Source organism: Amblyomma americanum, chromosome 5 (assembly GCF_052857255.1).
Source record: "Amblyomma americanum isolate KBUSLIRL-KWMA chromosome 5, ASM5285725v1, whole genome shotgun sequence".
Taxonomy (NCBI): domain Eukaryota; kingdom Metazoa; phylum Arthropoda; class Arachnida; order Ixodida; family Ixodidae; genus Amblyomma; species Amblyomma americanum.
Genome location: NC_135501.1, coordinates 210,473,615 through 210,496,992, shown reverse-complemented (window position 1 = coordinate 210,496,992; position 23,378 = coordinate 210,473,615). Strand labels below are relative to the sequence as shown.

Below are 23,378 nucleotides of genomic sequence, written 5' to 3'. Positions count from 1 at the left end.
CGACCGAGGTCTGCAGGCAGCATTAGACAAAATCGCCTCGCGCAAGGACGGCACCCATGCAAAAGACGTCAGCGAAAAACCGGCCGGCAGAATAAAAGAGAGACGAGACAGGAGCCCGCTGTAAATCAGCTCACAGCGCGTTGCAATGAATACCGTGCGCAGGTGGGTCGGCCGTCGCCGCTTCATTACCTTTTCAAATTGCCGCTGGAGACAAGACGGCGAACCGAAAGCGAGCCAGCGCCTGATCCCTGTGCGCATAGCGGCTCAGAAGGAGCGCAGTGGCGAATGCATATTCCGTAGCTGTTTGTATACTTAATTCTCTACACTGAAGAGCCTGCAGGGGCCTTACTTGTTCAGGGAGAAGCGCTGTGTGGCCTATGACACGGTTTACATTCTGCACAAAGCGGCTAAAACGGGGCCTCCCCTCCAGGGGCGGTGTGCGAGCCAGCTCGGCTAGCCATGGCTGTGTAATTCGTCTCTGAAGAAATTAGTCCGACAAAAATTTTACTAAACAGTCCGTAGACTCTCAGTAGATTTTCTATAGATTTTACAGATCGAGAGTTCATACAGAAAATTTAGATTCTCTATAGATTCTCAATACATCGTCTACGGGAACTCAAAATATAGTTTTGTGAGTGGTCGCTGGTCATTTAAAGAACTAATGATTGTGACGTTCCAGCCGCCGCGGTGGCTGAGTGGTTATGGCGCTCGGCTGCTGGTTCGATCCCGGCCGCGGCGGTCGAATATTGATGGAGGCGAAATTCTAGAGGACCGTGTACTGTACGATGTCAGTGCACGCTAAAGAACCCCAGGTGGTCGAAATTTCCGGAGCCCTTCACTACGGCGTCTCTCATAGCCTGAGTCGTTTTGGGACGTTAAACCCTCATAAACTAAACTATTGTGCCATTCCAGAAAGCATAACTTCAGTGCCACGTTTAATCCTTGCTAAGTGAGAATGTACATTACAGCCTAAAATAGGACTAAGCGTGCAAAAGGGCCGTACCTCGGCAGAATCACGAGTGATTACTCTAGCTCTCATCACACAAAAGTTTCTTCAAGCTATGGGCTCACTCACACTCAGACACACACAGTCCTGGGATCACTCGAAATGATTTCAGACTAATTTAGTCTTACGGCTCATGTGGACTCACCCCGAATCACTGCTAATCCGGAGTCAGCCGTTCGTTGCGACTCACGACTAACTTCGACTCAGCCGCCGCGGTGGCTCAGTGGTTTCGTGCTCGGCTGCTGACCCGAAAGACGCGGGTTCGATCCCGGCCGCGGCGGTCGGATTTCGACGGAGGCGAAATTCTAGAGACCCGCGTACTGTGCGGTGTCAGTGCGTGTTACAGAACTCAAGGTGGTCGAAATTTCCGGAGTTCTTCACTACGGCGTCCCTCATAGCCTGAGTCTCTTTGGGATGTTCAACCCCCATAAACGTAAACCTCACTCCGACTCACAACTCATTCGGGCTCACTCGCTCACTTCGACTCACGATTCATTGGGGCTCACTCGTGTTCAAAACACACATGGGCTCACTGAAATGCCCACGTGGCACACTGATGAGCAACGCGCCCCCGCTCAGCGACGTGGAAAAACTATGGCACATCCCCGCACCCTCACGCGTGTAAACCAGCAATGAGGAAAGGACAAAAGGCTTTCTTCCTCGCTTCCGGAGATTCCTCTTCGGTCCCCCTCCGACGTCGCCAAGTCGTCTCGCCCTCATAGGTAGGCGAACTGACTCATGAGTAGACTCACTCGGGCTCACTTGGGTACATCTCAGATCATGATCCGAGTCGTGAGTCCGGACTCACATTTAGGTCATGATCCGAGTCGTAATTCCAGACTCGCGTTCAATTCACGATATGAGTCTTGAGTCAAGGGTTCATGTCTGCGTGATCTGAGTCCTGTTCAGTCTGGTAGCATGTGGGCCTATCAAATCAAAGAAGTCCATGATGTGAGGTTAAAAAATCTCACGATCCCAAGTGTCCTCATGGCGCCGATTGGGCACGAGTTCCCGTTCATAAACGAGTTTCCTGTACACTCATAATAATGAATACGCTTCCGGTCGAGATGATGATGTAGACCAATTTCATTGTTTTGTGGTATATAATTTTTTTGGCTTGTGCTCTCTCGAACATTGCTCAAAGGCGAGAAAAGTTGCTTAGTGGGCGCGTTTGGTCTGGTTGGATATTATCTGCGGCTTGATGTATCGTGGTTGCTCTATAGTTCTTCCTTTGTTATTTTTAATTGGTTGCAGAAAACATACAGCGGCCTTAGATCTTTGCGTTCCGTGAGCGGCACCTACAGGCCTCTGAGCCAGACCTGGCTACAGGCTAGATGCAGTTCAGAGCTCATTGCATTAGCGTGTTTTTGACACCTTTCTTTGGGCATTTCAGGCGCGTAACGATTCAGCTGTCTGATGTGTGAGCTTATAGGAGACCTGAGTCAAGGTGAGCCTGGGTGAGTCATGAGTTTAAATGTGCAAGTGAGCCCGAATGAGTGAGTCCTGGCGAGTTTAAATGAGGGAGTGAGCTTAGATGAGTCGTGAGTCTGAGTGAGACGTGAGCCACTATGGATGGTTGACCCCCGATGACTCGTGAGTGTGAGTGATCCGAAGTGAGTCGTGAGCCTAAACGAGTTTGAGTTCATGAGTTCGAGTGAGACCACGCCTCTGTGAGTGCTAGTTTTAGTGAGCCCGTAGGTTGACCAATCTTTTATGAGTGACCCTGAGTGAGCGCTCAGGATTTTGCTGAGGTATATATGCTCTCCCTCGAGTGGCTTGGTCGCGGCAGTAAATCTTTTCTCCCTTCCGCTGCCCGACCACGGCGGCTGCGTTTTTATGGAGGAAAAACGCTAAGGCGCCCGTGTGCTGTGCGATGTCAGTGCACGTTAAAGATCCCCAGGTGGTCGAAATTATCCCGGAGCCCTCCACTACGGCACCTCTTTTATCCTTTCTTCTTTCACTCCCTCCTTTACCCTTCCCTTATGGCGCGGTTCAGGTGTCCAATGATATAAGAGACAGATACTGCGCCATTTCCTTTCCCCAAAAAACCAATTATTATTATTATTATTATTATTATTATTATTATTATTATTATTATTATTATTATTATTATTATTCCGCTGACAGCAAACAAACAAAAAAAATGAGCGCGCGCCGTCGTCTCGCAAGCGCGAGCCATGACCTGAGCTCGGTACCTAGCCGCGGTGGCTCAGTGGTTAGGGCGCTCGACTACTGATACGGAGTTCCCGGGTTCGAGCCCTACCACGGCGGCTGCGTTTTTATGGAGAAAAAACGCTAAGGCGCTCGTGTGCTGTGCGATGTCAGTGCACGTTAAAGATCCCCAGGTGGTCGAAATTATTCCGGAGCCTTCCACTACGGCACCTCCTTCTTCCTTTCGTCTTTCACTCCCTCCCTTATCCCTTCCCTTACGGCGCGGTTCAAGTGCCCAACGATATATGAGACATTTTCCTTTCCCCAAAAACCAATTATTATTATTATTATTATTATTATTATTATTATTATTATTATGACCTGAGCTCGGAGTCAGTCACGACTCAGTTCATGATCGTAACGTGAGTTCGGACTCACTCACGACTCGGCATCATATGAATGAGAGTCCAAACTCACTCACAACTGAGATCATTATCTGCATATGAGTCCGAACTCACCCACAACTCAGATCATGATATGAATGTAAGCCTGAGTGAGCCCTAGTGAGTCGACTGATGATTAAGTTCACAGACCTATGAGCGGGGTTGAATGATTTAGAGGCCGGATACACTGTCACAACTTTTAGTTACCAAATACAAAAAGAGCAACGACTACGAGATTAACTGAAAAGGTTCAGTCTGCAGTGGTTAGTCTCCTGGCGAAGAAACCCATTTGTATCGAGGTCCGAGTATTGCAATTATCCCCATTTCAGCAATACGGTGCTCTCAAAACTAAAAGGTACCAAATGGGGCATGTCGACTAGATCGTTGTGGAAGAAACCGCACAGCGGCAAGCCAGTATTTCACAGAGCAACAATTACTGCCCTAGAGACTTACTGCTAGACGATACAATCAACCATAGCCAGTTTCCTTACATCCTGAGGTCGTCCCAGAGGTAGTGCCAAACGCATGCAGTTGGTCCCATGTTAGTGATGTTTGGTTGAGAGCGTGAGCAATCAAGCACATTCCTCGCTTCGTATCTCCTCGGCAGTGTATCGTGCCCTTGCTGCTTTGAAGGAGTTGGCATACGCGCCTCGAACCGGACCGGGGGCGAGACAAGAGACGGCGCTGTTTACCTTATGACCGGCACACGCCGGACACATCGAATGAGCCTTGCCCGCGTGCGCATACGTGTGTGCTTAGGGTGCTGGCTGAGGGCAAGCGTTCGGTGGCGGCAGGGACGGCCGTAAAACAAAAACGTCGATGAGATATTAAGCGCGCTCGTGCAGCTCGTTAACGATGCATAAATTAAGGAGAGTTATTCCAGGGGGAAAGCTGCCTCCTTGCGAGACGAGAGAATGAGCGATCGTAAACGCTCTTTTCGGCAGCCATGGGTGCTCGCGGCTTCTCCCATGCGCACTTCTTCGTGGAACTGGAGAGAACACTCTTTTCGTCTTTCTTGTTTGAGGTTGCACGCAGAAAGCCAGACAGAACCGCTTCCCCCCTCTCCTGCACGCCGCGGCTTTTCGACTTGACCCGTGTAAGACACGAAGGTCAATTGGTTTCCCAGAATTCGCTGCGCGTGCTTGCATGCAACGCTAGAACTATGTTCAAAGAGACCACCGTGTGCTCCTTGCGTGGCACCCGTGACTCAAAATACATAATCGTATGCTGCGGTACGTGCGCTTGTTTGCCTGTACAGTTGACTGCGATTTATTGGCGCGTGTAATATATTTTCCAGCCTTGAGAGGTCGCTCCGAACGAAGCTTGCGTTGTATCCCCAAGACAACGCGATTTATTCAAAACCGGCGTTTGGATCCAAAACTAATTCCTCTCGTTCTGCTTCCTTTGCCTTTTTTTGTTCCTGCATGGTGCGGTGCGTATATACGAAAGCGGTCATAAACGAATATAACACACGTTGTCTACATATAGCGCAGGATTTACGCAAATTACTCGGTTGACCTGCAGCATCTACTTAACAGTATAAGGCGCGTGGTACAAAGCTAACTGAGCCACGTGCTTTGTTTCATGGCATCTAGATCGATTAACGAGCAGACCCGCTAAATAGCTTATATTGTCGTGAGATGAAGGAATTTAAGTGCGTTCAAAGGGATTCCTAGCCGGGAACGCTGAACGCTGGCCAGAAACTAATGGAGACGACGTGAACGTCGGGCGTGTGCCCCTCACGACTGGATGATTGAACTGACACAAGATTTGCATTTGGGAAGACTGGCCTCCGCTTGAAAGCGTGTTCTTCAGCGGTAGCGCCTGGTAAGGAACGAAGCAACAAGTCGACTTCGTTAACGCTAGATGCCATGCTGTTGCTGTTGTGCTGTAACACCATGATGCTCTTGAAACTAGTGAGCGATGAAAAGCGTTGAGTATGCGGGAAAGTTCCTAAGCGGCATTATTTTTCCATGGCCAGAAGTCTTCAAAGCCCAGCTGCCATCATGTAGCTTCCAGTTGAATGCTTACAAACTGGGAAATCAATAACAAGAATGTACGAGCCGTGCCAGGAGAGCTCCGGCGTGCCAGCAACCGCAAAAATAAAAACGACAGCAAGAAAGAGACTGGGTGAAAGCAGCTTTGAGTCACGTGGCTGCGTATATAGTCACAGAGGTCGAAATGATAACGGTGCGCAAGCTTTCACGTAGCCAGAAAAAATCAAGGAAAAAGAATCATGGGTACCCACGCCCACTGCACGAAACATGGGCGTCGTCGTTCCCGAACTGGGCCCTGCACTTTCGCTCCCCTCGCCATCAACACGCGCAGCGAACAACGCCCTTTCTTACTCGCACTTTCACCCATCACGCGCGCGTTCAGGCCTGCTTGCTTTCTTGGGGGCTTACTCACGGGGCAGACAGATTTCGGCCGCAGACTTGCCCGCATTACACGAGCAAGGGGGTCGCGTGTAAGCCGTACGTGGGTGCAGAGACGCCGACTTCGGTGTATCGGAGCCGCGAAGCAGAGCTTGTGCGTGATAACAGCCAGGGCACGCGTCGTCTGTAGGCACACACGCACACACACCAGTCCACAAATGCAGCAGGCCATGAAAGCACGCCTCGCCGGATCTGAAGAAAGACGTTGCAGCGTGCGCCACGTTCACGTCGCCGAAAACGTTGCCTCTGTGGCCGAGTCACGCCCGAGAAGGACCGCTTCCCACTCCTCCATCGTCAGGAAAAACCAACAAAATGAATGGCGGCGGCGCCATCAGACCCAGGTCGTAAATGGCACCGACTTTTCGGCGGACGACTCTCGGCCGAAGCAAGGAGGGCAAAATAAATTACGTATGGAGGGCAAACGAAAAGCTATACAAGTGGAACGTCTGCGGACTCGTCTACGCGATGTATCCGACTGGGCGGAGCCGTGGCGGGCGACCACGCAAAGTTTTTTTTTTTTTTTCGCCGTTGTTGTTCCACAAGTGGAAGGCTTCTTTCGAGCAAAAGAAGGTACAGGTAAAGATGACAAGGCTCGAGTTAACGACTTCGCATACGATCCAGACACTTGAGCCATAACAGCCTAGTCGTGGTATATTGTCGGGGGCGGGTCTTAATTGTCACTCTCGACGGCTGGTTCTGGTCTACAGCAGCCACAGCAGCAGCATATATAGGATCGCAATAAAGGCGCAATTACTCGTTATCATTCACCCGAGTGGATCCATGCGGCTAGAAATAAAAGCTATACGCAGCTTTGATACAAATTTCGTAGTTGAAGGCAAATCCGCTTGCCATCCTGGTTAGCACAGCCGGTAGAGCGAGATGCGATGGTGCCGGGCTCGATCACCGAGACGGGACCAACTATTCTTCGGCTACGAAGTTTCTCTGAAGCTGTACAGCTTACCTTAGAAGAGACTGGGTGGATGCGATTACATATTTAAAATCTAGTCTACCTTTGGAGATTCCTTTAAACGTTGGCCTAAGGTCATTGGATTACTTAATGCCAATCACAGGCTCAGTACCGACAGTATTCTTACCCCATGGACGAGATTTCGGGTGCGCATTCCCGCCACGGCGGCCGACTGACATTCAAACATTCTCACACATTGATATCGCGGCGCAGGTGAAGAAAAAAAGAATGTGGTAGAAAAATAAAAATCATCCCTCAGTCTTCCTATACACAGACTGCCTCATAGTCCAAGATGTGCCCTCTAAACCAAAGATGCGCAAAATGGGACAAACAAGCTGCAACCCATGCAAGCCCTTCTACGTGCATCTGCACAGCCGGGATGAGCAAATTAAGCTAGAAATGTTAGGGTATTATTTTTTTCTTACTAGAATTTAGGTTTCGCTACCCGGCACAGTAACTTATGCGATGACTCATCAGCTAGAACTCTGTGGATACGCGTCGGCAGCGGAAGCCGTCCGCACGGCGGCACGCAGAGTGAGCCGAGTCGGTGCTCTTCGAAAACTGGTTTGCCTCGGAGCCCTCGACTTTCAGAGCACGCGCCCGGAGCGCAGATACGCGACGAGGGGGTTGCGGTGTAAAAGAGCGTCTCGTAGTGGCGGCGGTACAGCAGGGTGGCACCCAGTAAAGGAACGGCCGCCAAATGTATCGCGAGCCCTTCTCGTTTGGGGGAGAGGGTGGTAAAGTATGACGCCCAACGGGCCTTTTCGAGTAACCGCTGCTCCATTACACAATTGGCTCGTGTCGCTGGCCGTGCCGTTGAATCAGCAGCACGCGAATGAGTCGTCTGGTAAAAATTGGTAGGGCTTCAACGCAGTTAAACCGCGTAGACTTGCGAAAGCATGTGCTTAGCCTGGTTGGCTCATGCTCTTGCTTTGCTGGGTCGTCGGCACGTCTGGCGACGATATATAGAGTCAGGTTATAGCTCTGACCGAGGTCAAGCTGATCTGATCTGTTCGCGCCGCAGATGGAAGACGACGTGCAACGCACAGCGCGAGAGTGTGTTTCAGTTTAACATAAGGTGCGATCTGATGCGGCGACAGCCAACCGCTCTCGCGCAACGACCTGCGAAGGGGATCGGTCCGTGCAGCCGCGGGTTCAACTCCCAGTCAAGGCTGTTTGTTTCATTTATTTACGTACGCGGGTGAGGCGATTCTTGGTCGGTGTTGGTGAGCGTATGATCGCTTTCACACTAACATGCCCAATTTGCAGAACGACAAGGCAAGTTGCTGGGTGATCGCGTGACTAATCCACAACTACAGCGCGACGAACGCGACATAGAAGAAAGCAACGTGCGCTGCGTTGTGCCCCTGCGTGTTGTCTTCTGCGTCCCATCCGCCGGTTGTAATTATGGAAGTTGCAGAAACCGCTGCAGAGACCTATACAACCGCATCTTTTTTTTTTTTTCAGGAGTAGCAGGGTGATGCCAACTCCCCCTGATTTCAGGGCTCGCTTAATGTCTTACAGTGCGTGATTGCGTTGCCTGACGCAGAGTCGTCGACTAATAAAACACGACACTGTCGTATGGCTTGTATGCATGTTTGAGTATATCAACGGGGCTTTCACTGGCTGGAAAGTATCGAATCGAAGGTCTACGAGTACTCGTTCATTTTCCAGCTCATCCATCCAGAGCCCTCAAGGGCGCAAAAACCGCCGAAAGGCATGCGCTGGCACTGTCGCATTTGGTTTGATGAACACTGTGCAATTTTATAAAAATACGTTGGTATTTGGATTTAAGTTGAAAAGAAACCCTGCAAAAACCTTGATTATTGTTGTGGCATCGAATTTTAGGGACACATTCAGGGACAATGCTTAGAGTTTGCGAGTAGAGCAAAGGTGAGTTAATGAAAGAGAGAATATCTTTTCTTCCTTTAGCCCACGTGCTAACTCCTCAACTAAGCACCATAGCCACGGATAGCAGAATAAATAACTTTCTTGCATTAAATATGCAAAATGCTGGCGCCTCGCCAATAGTTCTACTCCTTCATAAGTATTAATACCTATCGCTCGCCGATACCCCAGCACCTTGAACAAAGTTGCTAAGGCCGTGGCTGAACGCGACAGCATCCTTTCACAAATGCATGCGAAGAAAATATGATGATGAGACGAAGCAGCGTTCGAGACCGCCTAATCAGAATGCATGCCGGGATTCCCGACACTCATCCGTTTTCGCCAACGGTTTCCCGCGGCTCAGTCGATGAGACTGCGAGCCTTGCCTTCTTGGCACGTTATTTCTCTGGCTGTAAAATTATTTCCGTGCAAACCAGTAGCATGATGAATCGCAAAACGCACTCTGTAAGAATACCAATTTCGAGCACTTTATACTTCGTAAGGCACTGTGTTTATTTGTAAAGTAAGCTTTAGCGGAACATATGCTCTGTAAAGAATGTCTACAGATATCTATAGTGCCCGTAGAGAATCGCGGTTTATCGGGTGAAAAACGGAGTATTTTCAATTCAATTGATAATCTTCGCCGCTTGTCAAGTGAGAAAGAAGTGGACTGCGTAAAATATGAGGCTGTTTGTTCGTTTGTTCTTGCTACTTTTCTACGCAAAAAAATAAAAGAAACAGAAGGCAGATGATGTGGCCCTCTACTAGATGCACCACTTGAGACAACTTTTGAACGTCACATGCGCAGCAAGCATCTCGGGCCGTATCCCGCGTTGTTATACTGTGGAAAACAACCAACTCGCCGATCTTTCTGTCCTTCTATGGGCAATTTGGCTTCTTCCGAATAAAGTTGAGTGTAAAGTCAATCATGAGAACATTCGCTGCAGCGTATATCACACGCTTTGCGAAGTGAGCGCCCGCCGGATAAAGCTCCGTCCTTGTTTTTATTTGTTTTATGTGCACTACCTTTCCGCATTGAAACCCATAGGCGTGCGCCGACAGCTCGTACACATAATACGTCTGCGATCCAACAGGAGGCGGTTCTTTCGCCCCCCCCCCCCCCCCTCGCTTGCGCAGAAGCCGTAAAAACCAGGAAGGTCGTTTGGACCAGCCTGGCGTAACGTCCAACCGGAACACACATGCTCAGCCCGCTGGCACGAAGAATATGCAGCGCGGTTGAAAGAGGCAGGAATAGAAGTGACTCGACACTGTTCTAAATCAAACACTCGTAAATTCTGTACGCGGTGCGGCTGATGAGCGCCGTGCCAGTGTGTGCGTAGCGCGTTCGCGGCCAATGCGGTGGCGGCCAATTAAACATCGTCCTCCCTTGTGGCTTCATTTGCGCGCTTGCAAGCGGATGGTTTCTGCGGATGTACAGCCTTGGCCAAAACTGTTAGGGCCACGCGGTCTGGTTTCGTGTTGCACAGTGCAGCCTCCACGGCACTCTTATACAGCGGCCATAAATTAAATGCTAGGAGAAAGGTTTTCCTCGAGGTTTCCAGCTTGGCGGGTGCTTTGAATGTCCGAAGACTTTTGACGCGGTGTGTACCGGTAAAGATAGCGCAATAGCTAAACGTCTTCCTGCATGGCTGCTGCTTCGGATGCGAGTATATGCAGGCTGCATCCCGCAACCGAAATTAACATGCCCTACGGTGCGGTTCTGTGTCTCGTGCTTTGATTTGCTCGCATGTTGCGTCCATCAGATGCTTCTGGCGCCTAGCCATTGTTCCGGACGACCGCAGATCCTTGTTTTTTCATAAAACAAGGCGGAAGACAAAGCTATAGTTGAAGACCCGAAATGTAGATGCTCTTTAATATTAATGCCGGTACATTACGCTGCACACTGCCTTCGAAGCATATAAATAGTTTACATATTGTTCAAACAGCTTAAAATATTTTTACTGAGTGAAGATTGTTTTGGTGTAAAAGTACCAAGGGGGGCAAATGCCGAGCCGCATGTGCCTAGTAGATGGAACACGTCACGAGGAAAAGGCCGCCACAGTGGCCGGGAGTGCGGGCACGACAGACCGGCCATCCATCCCCTTGACTAAGCAGCCCCTTCCGCACGTTTGCTCAGGCATCTGGCCACTGCGGCGCCCCGCACACGTTTTCCTTAGGCTTCGCTCACGGCCAAAGGAAATGAACGAGAAAGAAAGGCATTCTTCTCTCCTTTCCGACTTTTCCCTCTTCATTCCTCGCAAAACACACGAACCATTCCGGTGGCTACACTGAAGGTAGAGAGGAACGCAAACAGAGCGCTGAGCAGTAAACGCGCTGGGAGGCACTTTCACGTGGTCCGGCATAAAAATGAAGTTGCACGGGGTGCGTAAAAGGCGCTTCGCCGCTGTGCTCGCCTCTCAGTCTCCGCTGCGAGTGAACCGAGTCGTTCGCGCGGGGATGTTTGAGCACTTTTCCGTCACGCGGGCACCTGAAGCCCAAACCGGAGCCAACATTTTTGTTTCCTGGCGGTAAGGAAAAGGAGAAACGAGATGAGCAAAATTATAAGCGTGAGAAGGAAAGAAGGCCGTTAAAAATGGCTGCGTCTTGTTCATACCGTGCTTAGTGGGCCCGGATGCTTCGCACACGTTGCAGTCACCTTCCGAGGATGGAGGAAGAGCAGGAGAAGGGGTGTTAACCAATCACAGGTCCGGTTTGCTCCCTCCTTTACGCAGGTACCTGCATGTGGATGAGGGGTAAAGAGAAAAAAAAATGAATGGGAAAGAATGCCGGGACGTACTAATAACGAAGCGTAAGCCTGTCGACGTGAGCACAAGTTACGGAGCTCGCTGTCCGGGCCACTCGCACTGATGGATTCGCCTTCGTGCTTCACTGCGCCGCCAGGCACAGCGTTCACAAGTTCGAAGGGTTGCACCTTCAACTGCACAACTATTCGCTCGCACAGAAGTGGGAGCAAAGGAGGGACTTAACTGCCGCCAAAGGACCTCGCGTTGCAGCACTGTCTGTGCGGCACTGACAAGTGGATCTGAGTTCAGTGCGCGAACATCTGTGCTCCTGTGGTAAAGTGCTGGCGAGATGTGTATTGTGTATTCGCCCTGTCCTTGTACTGTGCATAGCAGCTTCTATACGAGTGCCGTTTATGACTTCGTAATCACTGCTCAATCACGCACCATTCTACTGTGAGCTTAGAGCCCCTCAGCTTGGTCCGCTTTGTTATACGAGTGAGAGGGCATTATATAGTGGCACCAGGGAGAAGAAGGGGCGCCCTCAAACCTCTTCCCATTCATCGCAGAAGTCGTTTTGCCCTTCTCGAAGGGGGAGAGTCGCATCCCGCAGTACTAGGAGAAGTGTTTTTGCCTGGGCGGCAGTGACATATCTTGGAGGGGGGATGACGTCATTCGCCTGCCGCATTACTGCCACGCGTGCCTGCTATGGCTTCACGGCTACGGCGGGATTTTTGCTCACACAAAACCCTGGCTGGCTACGGCGGGTGTTTAATCGCGCATTAAAACTATCCGCCCAGTGGTTCGCACCGTGACAGACGCTGCGGTTTTACGCGGACTGGTTCGAAATACCGTGGGCGAAGGCCGCACAAACCCGCCGCGGTGGCTCAGTGGTTAGGCCTACTGAGCCAGAGTACCCGAGTTCGAACCCGACCACGGCGGCCGCGTTTCGATAGAGGCGAAACGCAAAAAGGCGCCCGTGTGCTGTGCGATTTCAGTGCACGCTGAAGATCCCCAGGTGGTCGAAATTATTCCGGAGCCCTCCACTACGGCACCTCTTTCTTCCTTCCTTCTTTCATCCCTCCTTTATCCCTTTCCTTACGGCGTGGTTCGGGTGTCCGCATAGATAAGTGAGGAAATTACTGAGCCTTTGTCTTTCCTTAAAAGCCAATTTTCCAATTTTTAAATTTCCACACACTTAAAAGAAATTTCAGTCGATTTTGGTAATCCGGCCAAATCCGGACTTGTGCGCTAGCATGATGTGTTTCGGTGCTGCGCTGCTCTGCTAGGTTAAGGTGGCTGGTGTGTGTGTGTCTGCCATAGCATCTGTCTATGGCAGACACGGAACCACGTGTGCCTAGGCGAGACCGCGCAACAGCCCACAACTTCGACCGGAGGAGCACCTGTGTGCCCTGCCACAAAACACAAGCAGCCTGCCACAAAACCGGCTTCTGACAGACAGACAGACAGACAGACAGACAGACAGACAGACAGACAGACAGACAGACAGACAGACAGACAGACAGACAGAGACAGACAGACAGACAGACAGACAGACAGACAGACAGACAGACAGACAGACAGACAGACAGACAGACAGACAGACAGACAGAGACAGACAGACAGACAGACAGACAGACAGACAGACAGACAGACGGACGGACGGACGGACGGACGGACGGACGGACGGACGGACGGACGGACGGACGGACGGACAGACAGACAGACAGACAGACAGAGACAGAGACAGACAGACAGACAGACAGACAGACAGACAGACAGACAGACAGACAGACAGACAGACAGACAGACAGACAGACAGACGGACGGACGGACGGACGGACGGACGGACGGACGGACGGACGGACGGACGGACGGACGGACGGACGGACGGACGGACGGACGGACAGACAGACAGACAGACAGACAGACAGACAGACAGACAGACAGACAGACAGACAGACAGACAGACAGACAGACAGACAGACAGACAGAGACAGACAGACAGACAGACAGACAGACAGACAGACGGACGGACGGACGGACAACGCCCAAACGTGGGGAATGGCGCCACTATAAGAGCTGGCGCATTAAAAAACAAAAAATAAAGCGATTTCGCTTGCCAACTGCATGAACGCAGAAAAAGATTACCATGATTTAGCATTATTACGTCAAATGCGACAAAGGTCCGCCAACTCTAGTTATTGTGCCTAGTTTAACTTGAGTATTTGATTTTTCGCTCGTAGTTCTCGTAGCACTCCTGATGTACTGCGATGGCAGGTGCTGCCAGCGGTGCGGCTTGTGAGACCCAGGTTGCTCAATTCCCGAGCTACCTCATGCGTCTAATTATTCATTGAACTGCCACCTGCAACGGTGGCCAGGTTGCGATGACTCCCCAAGGTCATGTCACCCAGACGTTGCCCAACCCATGTGCTACCTTGAAGAGCCACACAGCTCTTCAAGCTCGCAGAGGGACCGGGCAAACATCGGCGAGTTCAACCAGTGGGGGCTATAGATTTAGCGCACTAAAGAAGCAACAAACTGCCTCATGCCTGCGTGCGAACCAGAAATCTATAATCCAACTACCTCCCAAGCTCCGGCACGAAACCCGGCCATGAGAAGCGGCCGATTTGTGGAGACTTAACAGATTTAACGAATGGCGGCTGCGCCTATCACCTATAGGCAGTCAGGTATTGGTGGCGCCCTGAATATTTTGTCCTCTTCATTTGTGCCTTGCGCAGCGCTCAGCAATTCCTCTGAAGCCTGCGAGTTTGTCCCAATCAGGGCGTCAGACTTCGAAACATGGGCCAAACGTCGAGTCTCGGAATGCTGTCGTCAAGAAACAGCATGCACGACTCGATGAGATGAACTGTCGAGCGAGTGGCGTTGACCCTCACACTGCTTCAGTGTTGGTCGCTATGCAGTGATGTGTGCCGATGCTCTTTGTAACTTGCTGGAAGCTCTTGGCTGTGCGCCGCTAGCTTCTCTAATGAAGGCATGCTTATCACCGTTGACCGTGAAAACAAATATGCCGGCAAGCTAATAGTCTGCTTAGTCGATCCGGTAAGACACATGGCTCTCACATAATCAAGCCCCCTCACATTCACGAAGAATTAAAGACGGAGAATAGCAGGCCACGCTTGCAACAGCACTTCACAACATCCACTCTCATAAAAAAAGAAAACTTAGGAGGGAATAGCTAACAGCAAGGTATTAAAAAAAAAACGAAAGATGTAAGCACGCAGGTATTGACGCATTGCTGAGGAAGTGATTATTCGATGCAAAAACCTTGCCTGCCAATCGCTCCGATCAGACCCTCAATGTCAAAAAGGAAGGAAACCGGGAGATAAAAAGCCGTGGCTCCGCGAGTGGTCCAACGTGGTCACGAAAAATAAAAGACCAATGTGGGGGATATATCCACACCATCGCGTCGTTCCGTCGATCGATGGGGTGCAGCACGGTTAGCCACGCACGTACGCGGAACGTCCTTGGCGGAATTGGTCACACTCCGTTAGGCAGACAGGACAGCGATCAGGCTGCCTGCTTCGGCTCCATGTTGTATGCACGGACGGGAGGCGATGGGGGAAGTGCGGAAACTGCAGCCGTAGCCTTGGTGCCAGGTGCAATTACGAAAGCGAACGAAAGAGACGAAAGAATGAATGAACGGTGGAACGAAACAAGACAGAGAGAGATAAAGGACAACTGAACGAATCGCGCTAAGAAATGAGTGAAGAAAGGAAAAAAAAAACTAGTGGAGAAGAAAAATACAGGAGGGAGAGACGGTGGCAGAAAATACAATCAAGAAAAAAGGATGCAAGAAGGAACTAAAAAGAAGGAAAGAGGGGCGAAAGTTGGAAGCATTCTAGCGTTGGCTAGCGACGAATCGCTAAACAAAAAGCCATGGCCAGTTACAACTTGACAGGCAGCGTAAACGATATCCATGAAATTGCGCTTCACCTCAAGGCTCGCCTTTCCTCCTTTCTTAATTTCTTGCTTGTCGCGGGGGCGCAAAGGCGTGACTGACACCTGTGTCACATCGAACGACGCGTGGACTACCGTTGCCGATCAGCGCGACACCTGGAGAGGAGCCGCTGTGGTTGCTTTCCCTTTTACTTTTTAATCTCGATGCAATCAGGAGTCGCACCCACCTCGCCGCCAGCTTAGAGAACTATCGCGGTCTATCCTGTGCGGCCGCTTGTGACGAGGCGGCACCTCGTTTGAGGCCTGTGTGCTCGATCGAGTGCCGACACGGGCGTATGGTAATTCACGCACAGTCGCTAGCGTCGACAGAGCGGCGCTAATACTTCTTTACAAGCACGCCACAAATATCCGTACAAGGTTATATCATTTCCCGCTGTCGAGCCCCTGCCGCTGTATACCATCACGAATTCCGCGACAGGTGTTGTGTGCGGGTACTCTGCAGGCTAGAAATGGGAGACCTAAGCTTGTTTCGTATGTTGGGGGGCAAGCATTTCGTAAACGTCACTGTGCGCTCTTGTACAAATTCATTATAGAGGAGGTTCGTCAGGGAGTCTCCAAATGAAGACGGTATTGCGAGCAGGAGAAGGCGTACAAAGTTTGTGTCTCTCAGAAGCGCGTACAAGATCAGGATCGTATGACTTGACCGTAGGCTGCTGAGAAGTATCAATCATGAATGCACTTGTCTGCAGGCACTGAAGGTGTTGACAGAGTGTGCACTTCGGAAGCCGTCGGAGAAACGTAATTATTCTTGTTTGTTTCCCGTTTACAGTTTAGCGCCTTTATTCCGTTTTCAAACATCTGCGTCGCCAAATTGACGAATCCAAAAAGAACACGCTTCTGCATCTTCTTCAATGCCGGACCGATGCAGCGCATTTGTTATGCCGCTGGAGCCATATTAGTGTCACTACACCGCTGACGCCACCAAAATTTCGTTGCTATCCTGCCCATCACACAACGCTTCCCTCTCGCCTCTGCTGAGTAACACGCTAGGTATATAGGCCATAGCCAGGCCACCTATAAACTTCCCCTGCCCCCATTTCTCTTCTCAGGTCAGTGTGTGACTTGTCAAACTGCGGCTATCGCAAACCAGGACGTATGTCAACAGTGTTTCGACTGAGTATAATGCAGGAGTTATTGGTATTAACTATAATCAGACACTGACGGATCTTCGTGCATCGCTTTTGCGATGTCCTGATACGAATTGTATAAAGCGAGAAAGGAACCAGATTCAATGCTGTAGCACCACCCTGCCTTTCTAATGGCACACGGGAAGTTATGCACCCCGCCAAGGCAGCAGACGCTGCAGTGAAGGCGAACAAAAGTGAAGCTTACAACAGAGAAAGAGCCAGGAAACTCGACGGTGGCGCCATCAGACATGGAATTGGGAAAAACAAATAAAATGCCCCCAGAAACTTGAGGATAAGTAAGCTAAAAAAAAGAAATATAGCGCAGGAAATTCGGAATAGGAGGAGTCAAACTGTCTTCTGTTTTGTTTACTTCGTCGTAGAGACTGCGAGCCCGCCTCCACGAACCAGCGTCGAGAACGGGAAATCTGGGAGGGCACACTGCAGGCGGTGGGCGCGTGGGTGACGGCGAAAAGGAAAACGAAGTCCGTCCTACGTTTTCGGGGCGTTTGCGACGCTCGCAGAGCGGGCCCTGCCCAGTCTCGGTTGGTCGTAGTCGTCCGCGAGTAGACGGATTCCTCTTCGCAGCAGTTCAAAGACCAAGAAAAAAATTACTGGCTTAAAGTTTACGGCCACAAAGCGAAATCCACGCTGATTTCTAAAATATATGTAGTTGATGGAAAAAAACTGTCCTCGCTGAGGGTCGCATTTTCGTCAGTACGAACGATTCTGAGATAGCTGCGTACTTCCTCTTCCCAGGCTGCGTTCTTGAGGGCGTTAGTGCGCGCTCAATAACCACCGACATTTCGAGAGCAGTCGAAGGAATCGGCTTGCCTTCGGGCGCTGACTACATCTACGATAGTGCCGGTGCTTACTTTCTCTCGCCCATGGCATTCTCATAAACGGCATCCCGCTGTCAGCCAAACTCGCTGCTTGAGATCCGTTGTTTTACATTCCTCCAGGTTCAGTCTTTGGTTGCGATCATTGAAGACAGAAAGATAGCGCGGAATAACCTGAAAAATGAAGCAAATCTCCTGGCCCTGTCTGGTTACTACGGCTCGCGGTCAGCTGACTGGAGGATCCATGCTTAGGAAAAAAAAAAGAGTCGCTTTTGTCCGACGCGAGCATACGCGTGGTCTTTCAGGAACGGCGAATCGACCTCTCGCGTTCAGAAAGAAAGCAGGCATTAAGGCGGGTACCTGCCGGCCAGGAGACGGGGCGCCACCGATTGCGTCCGAGGCGCCAGCGCGGCGGACGGCGTGGGACGGCGCCCCAGCGACAGGTCTTGTGCCGCCAGGGTCACCCCCACGGTCTCGTCGTCCCGACACGTGGGCCGTGGCCTCACTCTATCTCGCGTCGCGGTCGAGACGCCGTCGCGCCACCCTCTGCGTGTCTGAGCGCGCTCATATGATCGTCGGCGAAGGACTCCATACCCATTGGGACCTGGCACGCGACACGAAAACAGGACTCCCGAAACTTGTTTGGCTGCGGGCAAACATAATGGCTCGGCGAGCTCGTGGAGCTATCATTATGAGGCAATATTTTCGAAAGCGGGTGCTGCAGCATCAGGGCTCGAGATTTCGTCCTTCCAGGAGTTCCAGGAGGGCTCAAGCAGTGAAGGCAATCAGACGATGAAAATATAGAAGTGAGCCAGCTTATTAATTTGCAGCCGCGACGGCTTAGTATTAGAGCGGTCTGAAATGGTGAAAGCTGAGGTTTTTAGCACTGAGTGTCATGTTAAACTATATATAATTTGTAGTTACAGTAGCTGTACCAGATTTCGATGCTGAGGCCAGAGAAGGGAGTTCTATGATTCTCCGAAAAGCACTGTACGAAAAAGAGCTGTCGAGCTTGTTTGGTCTACCGGTTCAGCCCTTTCATTCCAGGAGCGCCTTCAATGTTCACCACCATCCACCGCGTCTTTTAGTTTCTACCATCGTCGAAATCTTCGGGCTACGGGCAGAGTGGGCAGATGAGCGTTACAGGGCCAGGGTACAGGATGATACAAATGTTTATTGCAATTTTGGGCACAAAATTAAAACCAATATTTCGCTGCCGTATCTGCAATGTACCGAATATCAAGTCTCTGTTCACCCTGGCCGACTTCCACTAACAAGCCTTCCTGCGGTTCTTCCCGTTTTCGCAGGTTAACGCCGCCGAACCCGAGACGGGCCTACACGGCTGACTCTGAAAACACAACAGGTGCCATGGACGTCGACAGCGTAGCGCTCGAGTCCTTTCTCGAGCTGAACTTCCCGTCAGAGTTCGGTTTCTCCTCACCGATCGACTATCCGGTGTTCAACGCCACAGACGGTGCTCTCCATGCGGCAACAGCGCCACACCAGCCGACGCCAGCAGCTACCGGCATACTGCCATTCCAGACGACAGCACAGCCAGCTGCTGCCGGGGACATGGTCTCGGCGAGCCCTGCGACGACCACGACGCCATCGCCGGCCTCGTCCACGGGACGTCCGCAGCGGTCGTGCCGACTCAACCCAGACTACAACCTGAGGCCGCGCTCGGTCCAGGCTCGCATCGAGACCGAGCAGCGGCGGAGGCAGCAGCAGCAGCAGCAGAGTCACAAGAAAGAGCCAAAGCCCAAGCAGAAGCCTCCGCCCCTGTCCAAGTACCGGAGGAAGACTGCCAACGCCCGGGAGAGATGCCGCATGCAGGAGATCAACAAGGCCTTCGAAGAACTGCGGGCCGCTGTTCCTGCGCTGCCAGAAAGCTGCATCCAAACTGACAAGAACGGCGACAACAGCAAGCTGACCAAGATCACCACTCTGAGGCTCGCGGTCAACTACATCGCTGCGCTGACGAAGGTCCTGAGGGAAGCCAACGAGACAGAAGAGAGTGTGTCCGAGGTCGACTCGGTTCAGAGCATCGATTCTCTGGAGTCGAGCTTAGATTTCGGGGACGACGCTCTCCTGATGCCACCGGACCTGGTTGGCATGATCCTCGAGTCTGACGGCGAAAGTCTCCAGCTCAGCGACGCGCCGACGCCTTGAAGTTGGATGCACCGCATGCCTCAGTGCTTCTCGCAGACAGTGGCACTCGGTCTGCCACTAAGGGCTTGGACTCAAGAGTGCATTCGCTTGTCCTAGATTTGCAGAAGTGCAGCATCACGGTAGATAGACGGCTTTCTCCAACACTGTTTCGTGCGCTTCCAGAACATTTAGACTTTGCTGCAAACATCGTCTGTGAACTCACTTTCCAGGCGACGACATTTGTGGAAGGACATTCCTTTGTTCGACCTACTGTTCTAGGAGCCGGTTCTCCTGGCGACATTTTGTGGCCGGAGCAGATATCCCAACGAAAAGGGCAGAATGTTACTAAGTAAATGCTTTGTAGGCTGTAACCAGGCAAACATCGTGGAAGCAAAACCAACCTTATTTTTTTTTCTTTGACTGCCCAACCGTAGTGCCATACTGTAGTGTCTTAGAAATGCTGTCAGGAATCCGAGCTTTTTCCTTTGCTGCGGCAGCTAACTATCCAGCGCCTGTTCTATGTGTCCAATCTGTGCTGCACTGTTTTGACGTCCACATGGTTGCTGCTGCAATATTCTGCTGCAATATTCGCCGAGAGTGTGGCGAACACTGTCGCAGCATCGCCTACAGATGGTCACGTGCAGAGTGGGTTCTTCAGCCGTGCCATAAGCTGAACATGTGCAGCTCCATCAACCTGTGTCATGACGATCTGTACATGAGTCGTGCGAGATGCTCAACAAGACATATGGTTTACATGCAATCTAGTCCACCCGAAAACTTTTTTTTGCACCCTGCAAAAGCATCGAGCGCATATATAAGGAGCGTGGAGGCGTCAGCATTAATGCCCGTTGTACACGATCGCCCCCCCCCCCCCCCCACCTCCAAACAAAAAACAAACTGGAATCTATATTCTTTAAAACATTTTAAAAACAAACACGCATGACACTCACGTGTGCGAAACACGCCGCTCACTCATCAAATTCCCCATCCGGCAATTTCTGTGTTTTTAAGAGGACTGACATGCTTTCCGCTTTGACGACACCGCACAGAAAGGAGTACATCAACAAGGCACCTCGCTCTTTGCAAGCAGGTGTGCGCATGGCTTAGCGATTCTGTTCACAAACGAATGCCGAGGAAGATAACAGGTGAATTCTTGCAAAATGTGCCATATGGTATTTCTTTCTACTTCCAATTTTTTTCCTTTCTCTTCTGCGTCGTTTCAACATTCCATTTTGTCTCCTACATCAGTCGTCCGAAACTTGCCAGATCTGATTGTAGTACACAGATCGGAAAGAACTTCTGAAATAGAAGAGAGAATAAGGGTCGCGTCACCTTACGAAATGCTTTTTAATCTCAGCACATTTAAATACTCGCTCGAGATTCCCGGTTCAAATAACGCACGCATATCAGATATTATTTCTTGTGCTCACCAGCACCAGTTATACTGCTAACGTCAATGCGAGCACTGCTGATCTGACGACTGCTTAGAGTTGTGCAGGCGACGTGCTTTCAACGAAGCAGTTGGACATGCATTCCAGCCTTACTGCTTTATTTTATTACTGGCGAAAGAACTGCACATCCTAAAGAGGTCCTCTTCGTACGCGTTCGGCCAGAAGCAACGTATTTGGGAGAACCACGCTGGTCGTGGACTGCATTGAGCACATCTCTCTGGTACAAAAACAGGAGTGTGTTACTTTGCCCTACCTTCGTTCTTCTACTCTGTTTTCTGGAAAACGTGCGAACTTTCCCGCACTTTTTATGTATTCATGTTCTGTATTATAAGAATGAGTGTAATGTGGAATGTATGAGATTCTGTGCTTAGAGAGCTTACAGAAGAGAGTTCTTCTCTAAGGGCGAAGTAAATGCATGACTGTTTGTTCAGCTCTATGAACACTTTCGGAGTTTCGATGCACAGCAGAAGAAAGCAAACAAGTTTTAATAAGCACATTCACTTGGTACCAAGTACACCATTACCTGAGCCATGAGCCCATCCTTGGTACAGCGGATTTCGAACATTTGAAATTCCCATGGAACATACGTTTCTGCACATCAAGACAATGTTAGGTTTCCATGACGGATTCCTCGCCTTAATCTATATGCCGTTCGGGGTTCACGCCGTCGAATCTATGTGCGTCATGCGGGGACGATGAAACGACAGATCATTTCATCCTCTACTGCCGGCGGTTTGCACGGCAGAGAATTCAGTTTTTGCAAAATCCTCTCGCTCAGTTATGGCTGCCGTTTACTCTTCCCGTCCTCCTCTCCTTCTGCGCAGCCGTCAAAGGGCATGCCATTAGGCGGGTGTGTCAGCTTCTTCACAAGTATATCATTGAAACCGGGAGATTTTTGTGTTAACCTCTCGATGCCTTCACTTTCCTTTCAAGATTATTTTCTTCCTGATTAATTATTTACAATTTATTTATTCAATCCACACCGCTTTGTTTCCTCGATTTTCATTTCGATTTCCTCAAGATCTCTCAAAATTCGTGATATTCTTTGTCTCTCAGATTCCTCTATATTTATGAGCCGCTTGAGATAAACCCGGATGAATTTTTTCCTGTCTGGATATCCACCAAACCCTGGCCAATCTCCCACCGTATGTGCCATCGTTTTTGAGGCAACAACAGCAACAACAACTTGGTACCACCAGCCCTCGTATGAGTGAGATATAACAACACTATTCCTTTCTCTTCTAACTTGTGCGTTTTGAAAAGCACTCTCAAGAATAAATCACAGATGTGCTAAGACGTCTACTGAGGTATTTATGGCCTGTTGTGCAGGGCTACAGAAAGAGGGAAGAGTATTATGTTAATTGTTGAAAAAAAAAAAACTTTCGCAGATAATTTACACGCCCAAACGAACTGCGTTCTGTACGCCTGTGTCAAGCGGATTACTATATTTCCAAATTTTTTACACCACGCCCAAAATTATCAGGAAATCATGATCCGTAGCAGACACTCGCGTGATTCAAGGCACTGACCATGTGAAACAGCGAGAGCTCTTCATTGGTCATGTCGCGAATAAACGTGTTTAAGGGTGCGTGCGATTAGAAACAAGTTTATGCTATTGCATAAAGCGCTTACCGATTCCATGCAAACTGACAAGTGCTCATATACAAGACTATCAATTAGCAATTTCCGCGTATTTTAGTTGAAAATGCGCTTATTTAGTTTTTCTTGAAGCAGGCAAAGTAGAACAAGTGCCGTATACACAGAAGTTGTTTACCCATCAAACGAGCTTAAACCGAGGTACCTTTACTACAGTTCCCAGTAGAGTTCGCATTGCTGACGCAGAAGCCGATTGTTGTTTTGGTTTCATTGCAATGGTTATAAATCTGCACCCAGTAGGCGCTGATCGCAGACATGTGTCACTGGGTTTTGTTGTTTTTTCGGGATTTATTCAGTGAGTGTGTATGTTTCTGTGAGAATGATCAAAACCTGTGTTAAAGACCGGGCCCGAAGCAATAAACGAAATACTGGACGACCTGCTTGGCAAGAAATCTATACCGGTGTACTTACAGAAAGATGCTTGCCGTGTCTAGTTTCATTTGTATTTGTTTGTGAAGTGCACAAAGTGGCACGTCAAGTCTCGCGCCTGTGCCTTATCACGCTTCTCGTTGAATGCTTTTGAGCGGGTTAGTGCGTGATAAAAATGTT

At 50.2% G+C, this 23,378-nt stretch overlaps 1 protein-coding gene across 1 annotated transcript in view; it reads left to right on the top strand.

Annotated features, from left to right (window-relative positions):
- LOC144133592 (uncharacterized) overlaps positions 1 to 20,597 on the top strand; it is a 28,723-nt gene extending 8,126 nt beyond the window's left edge. Inside the window, exon 2 of the mRNA XM_077666789.1 lies at positions 18,882 to 20,597. Within this exon, the coding sequence (XP_077522915.1) occupies positions 18,943 to 19,743 (801 nt within the window). The 5' untranslated portion in view covers positions 18,882 to 18,942 and the 3' untranslated portion in view covers positions 19,744 to 20,597. The remainder of the gene's footprint in view (positions 1 to 18,881) is intronic.
- Positions 20,598 to 23,378: the final 2,781 nt, after the last annotated feature.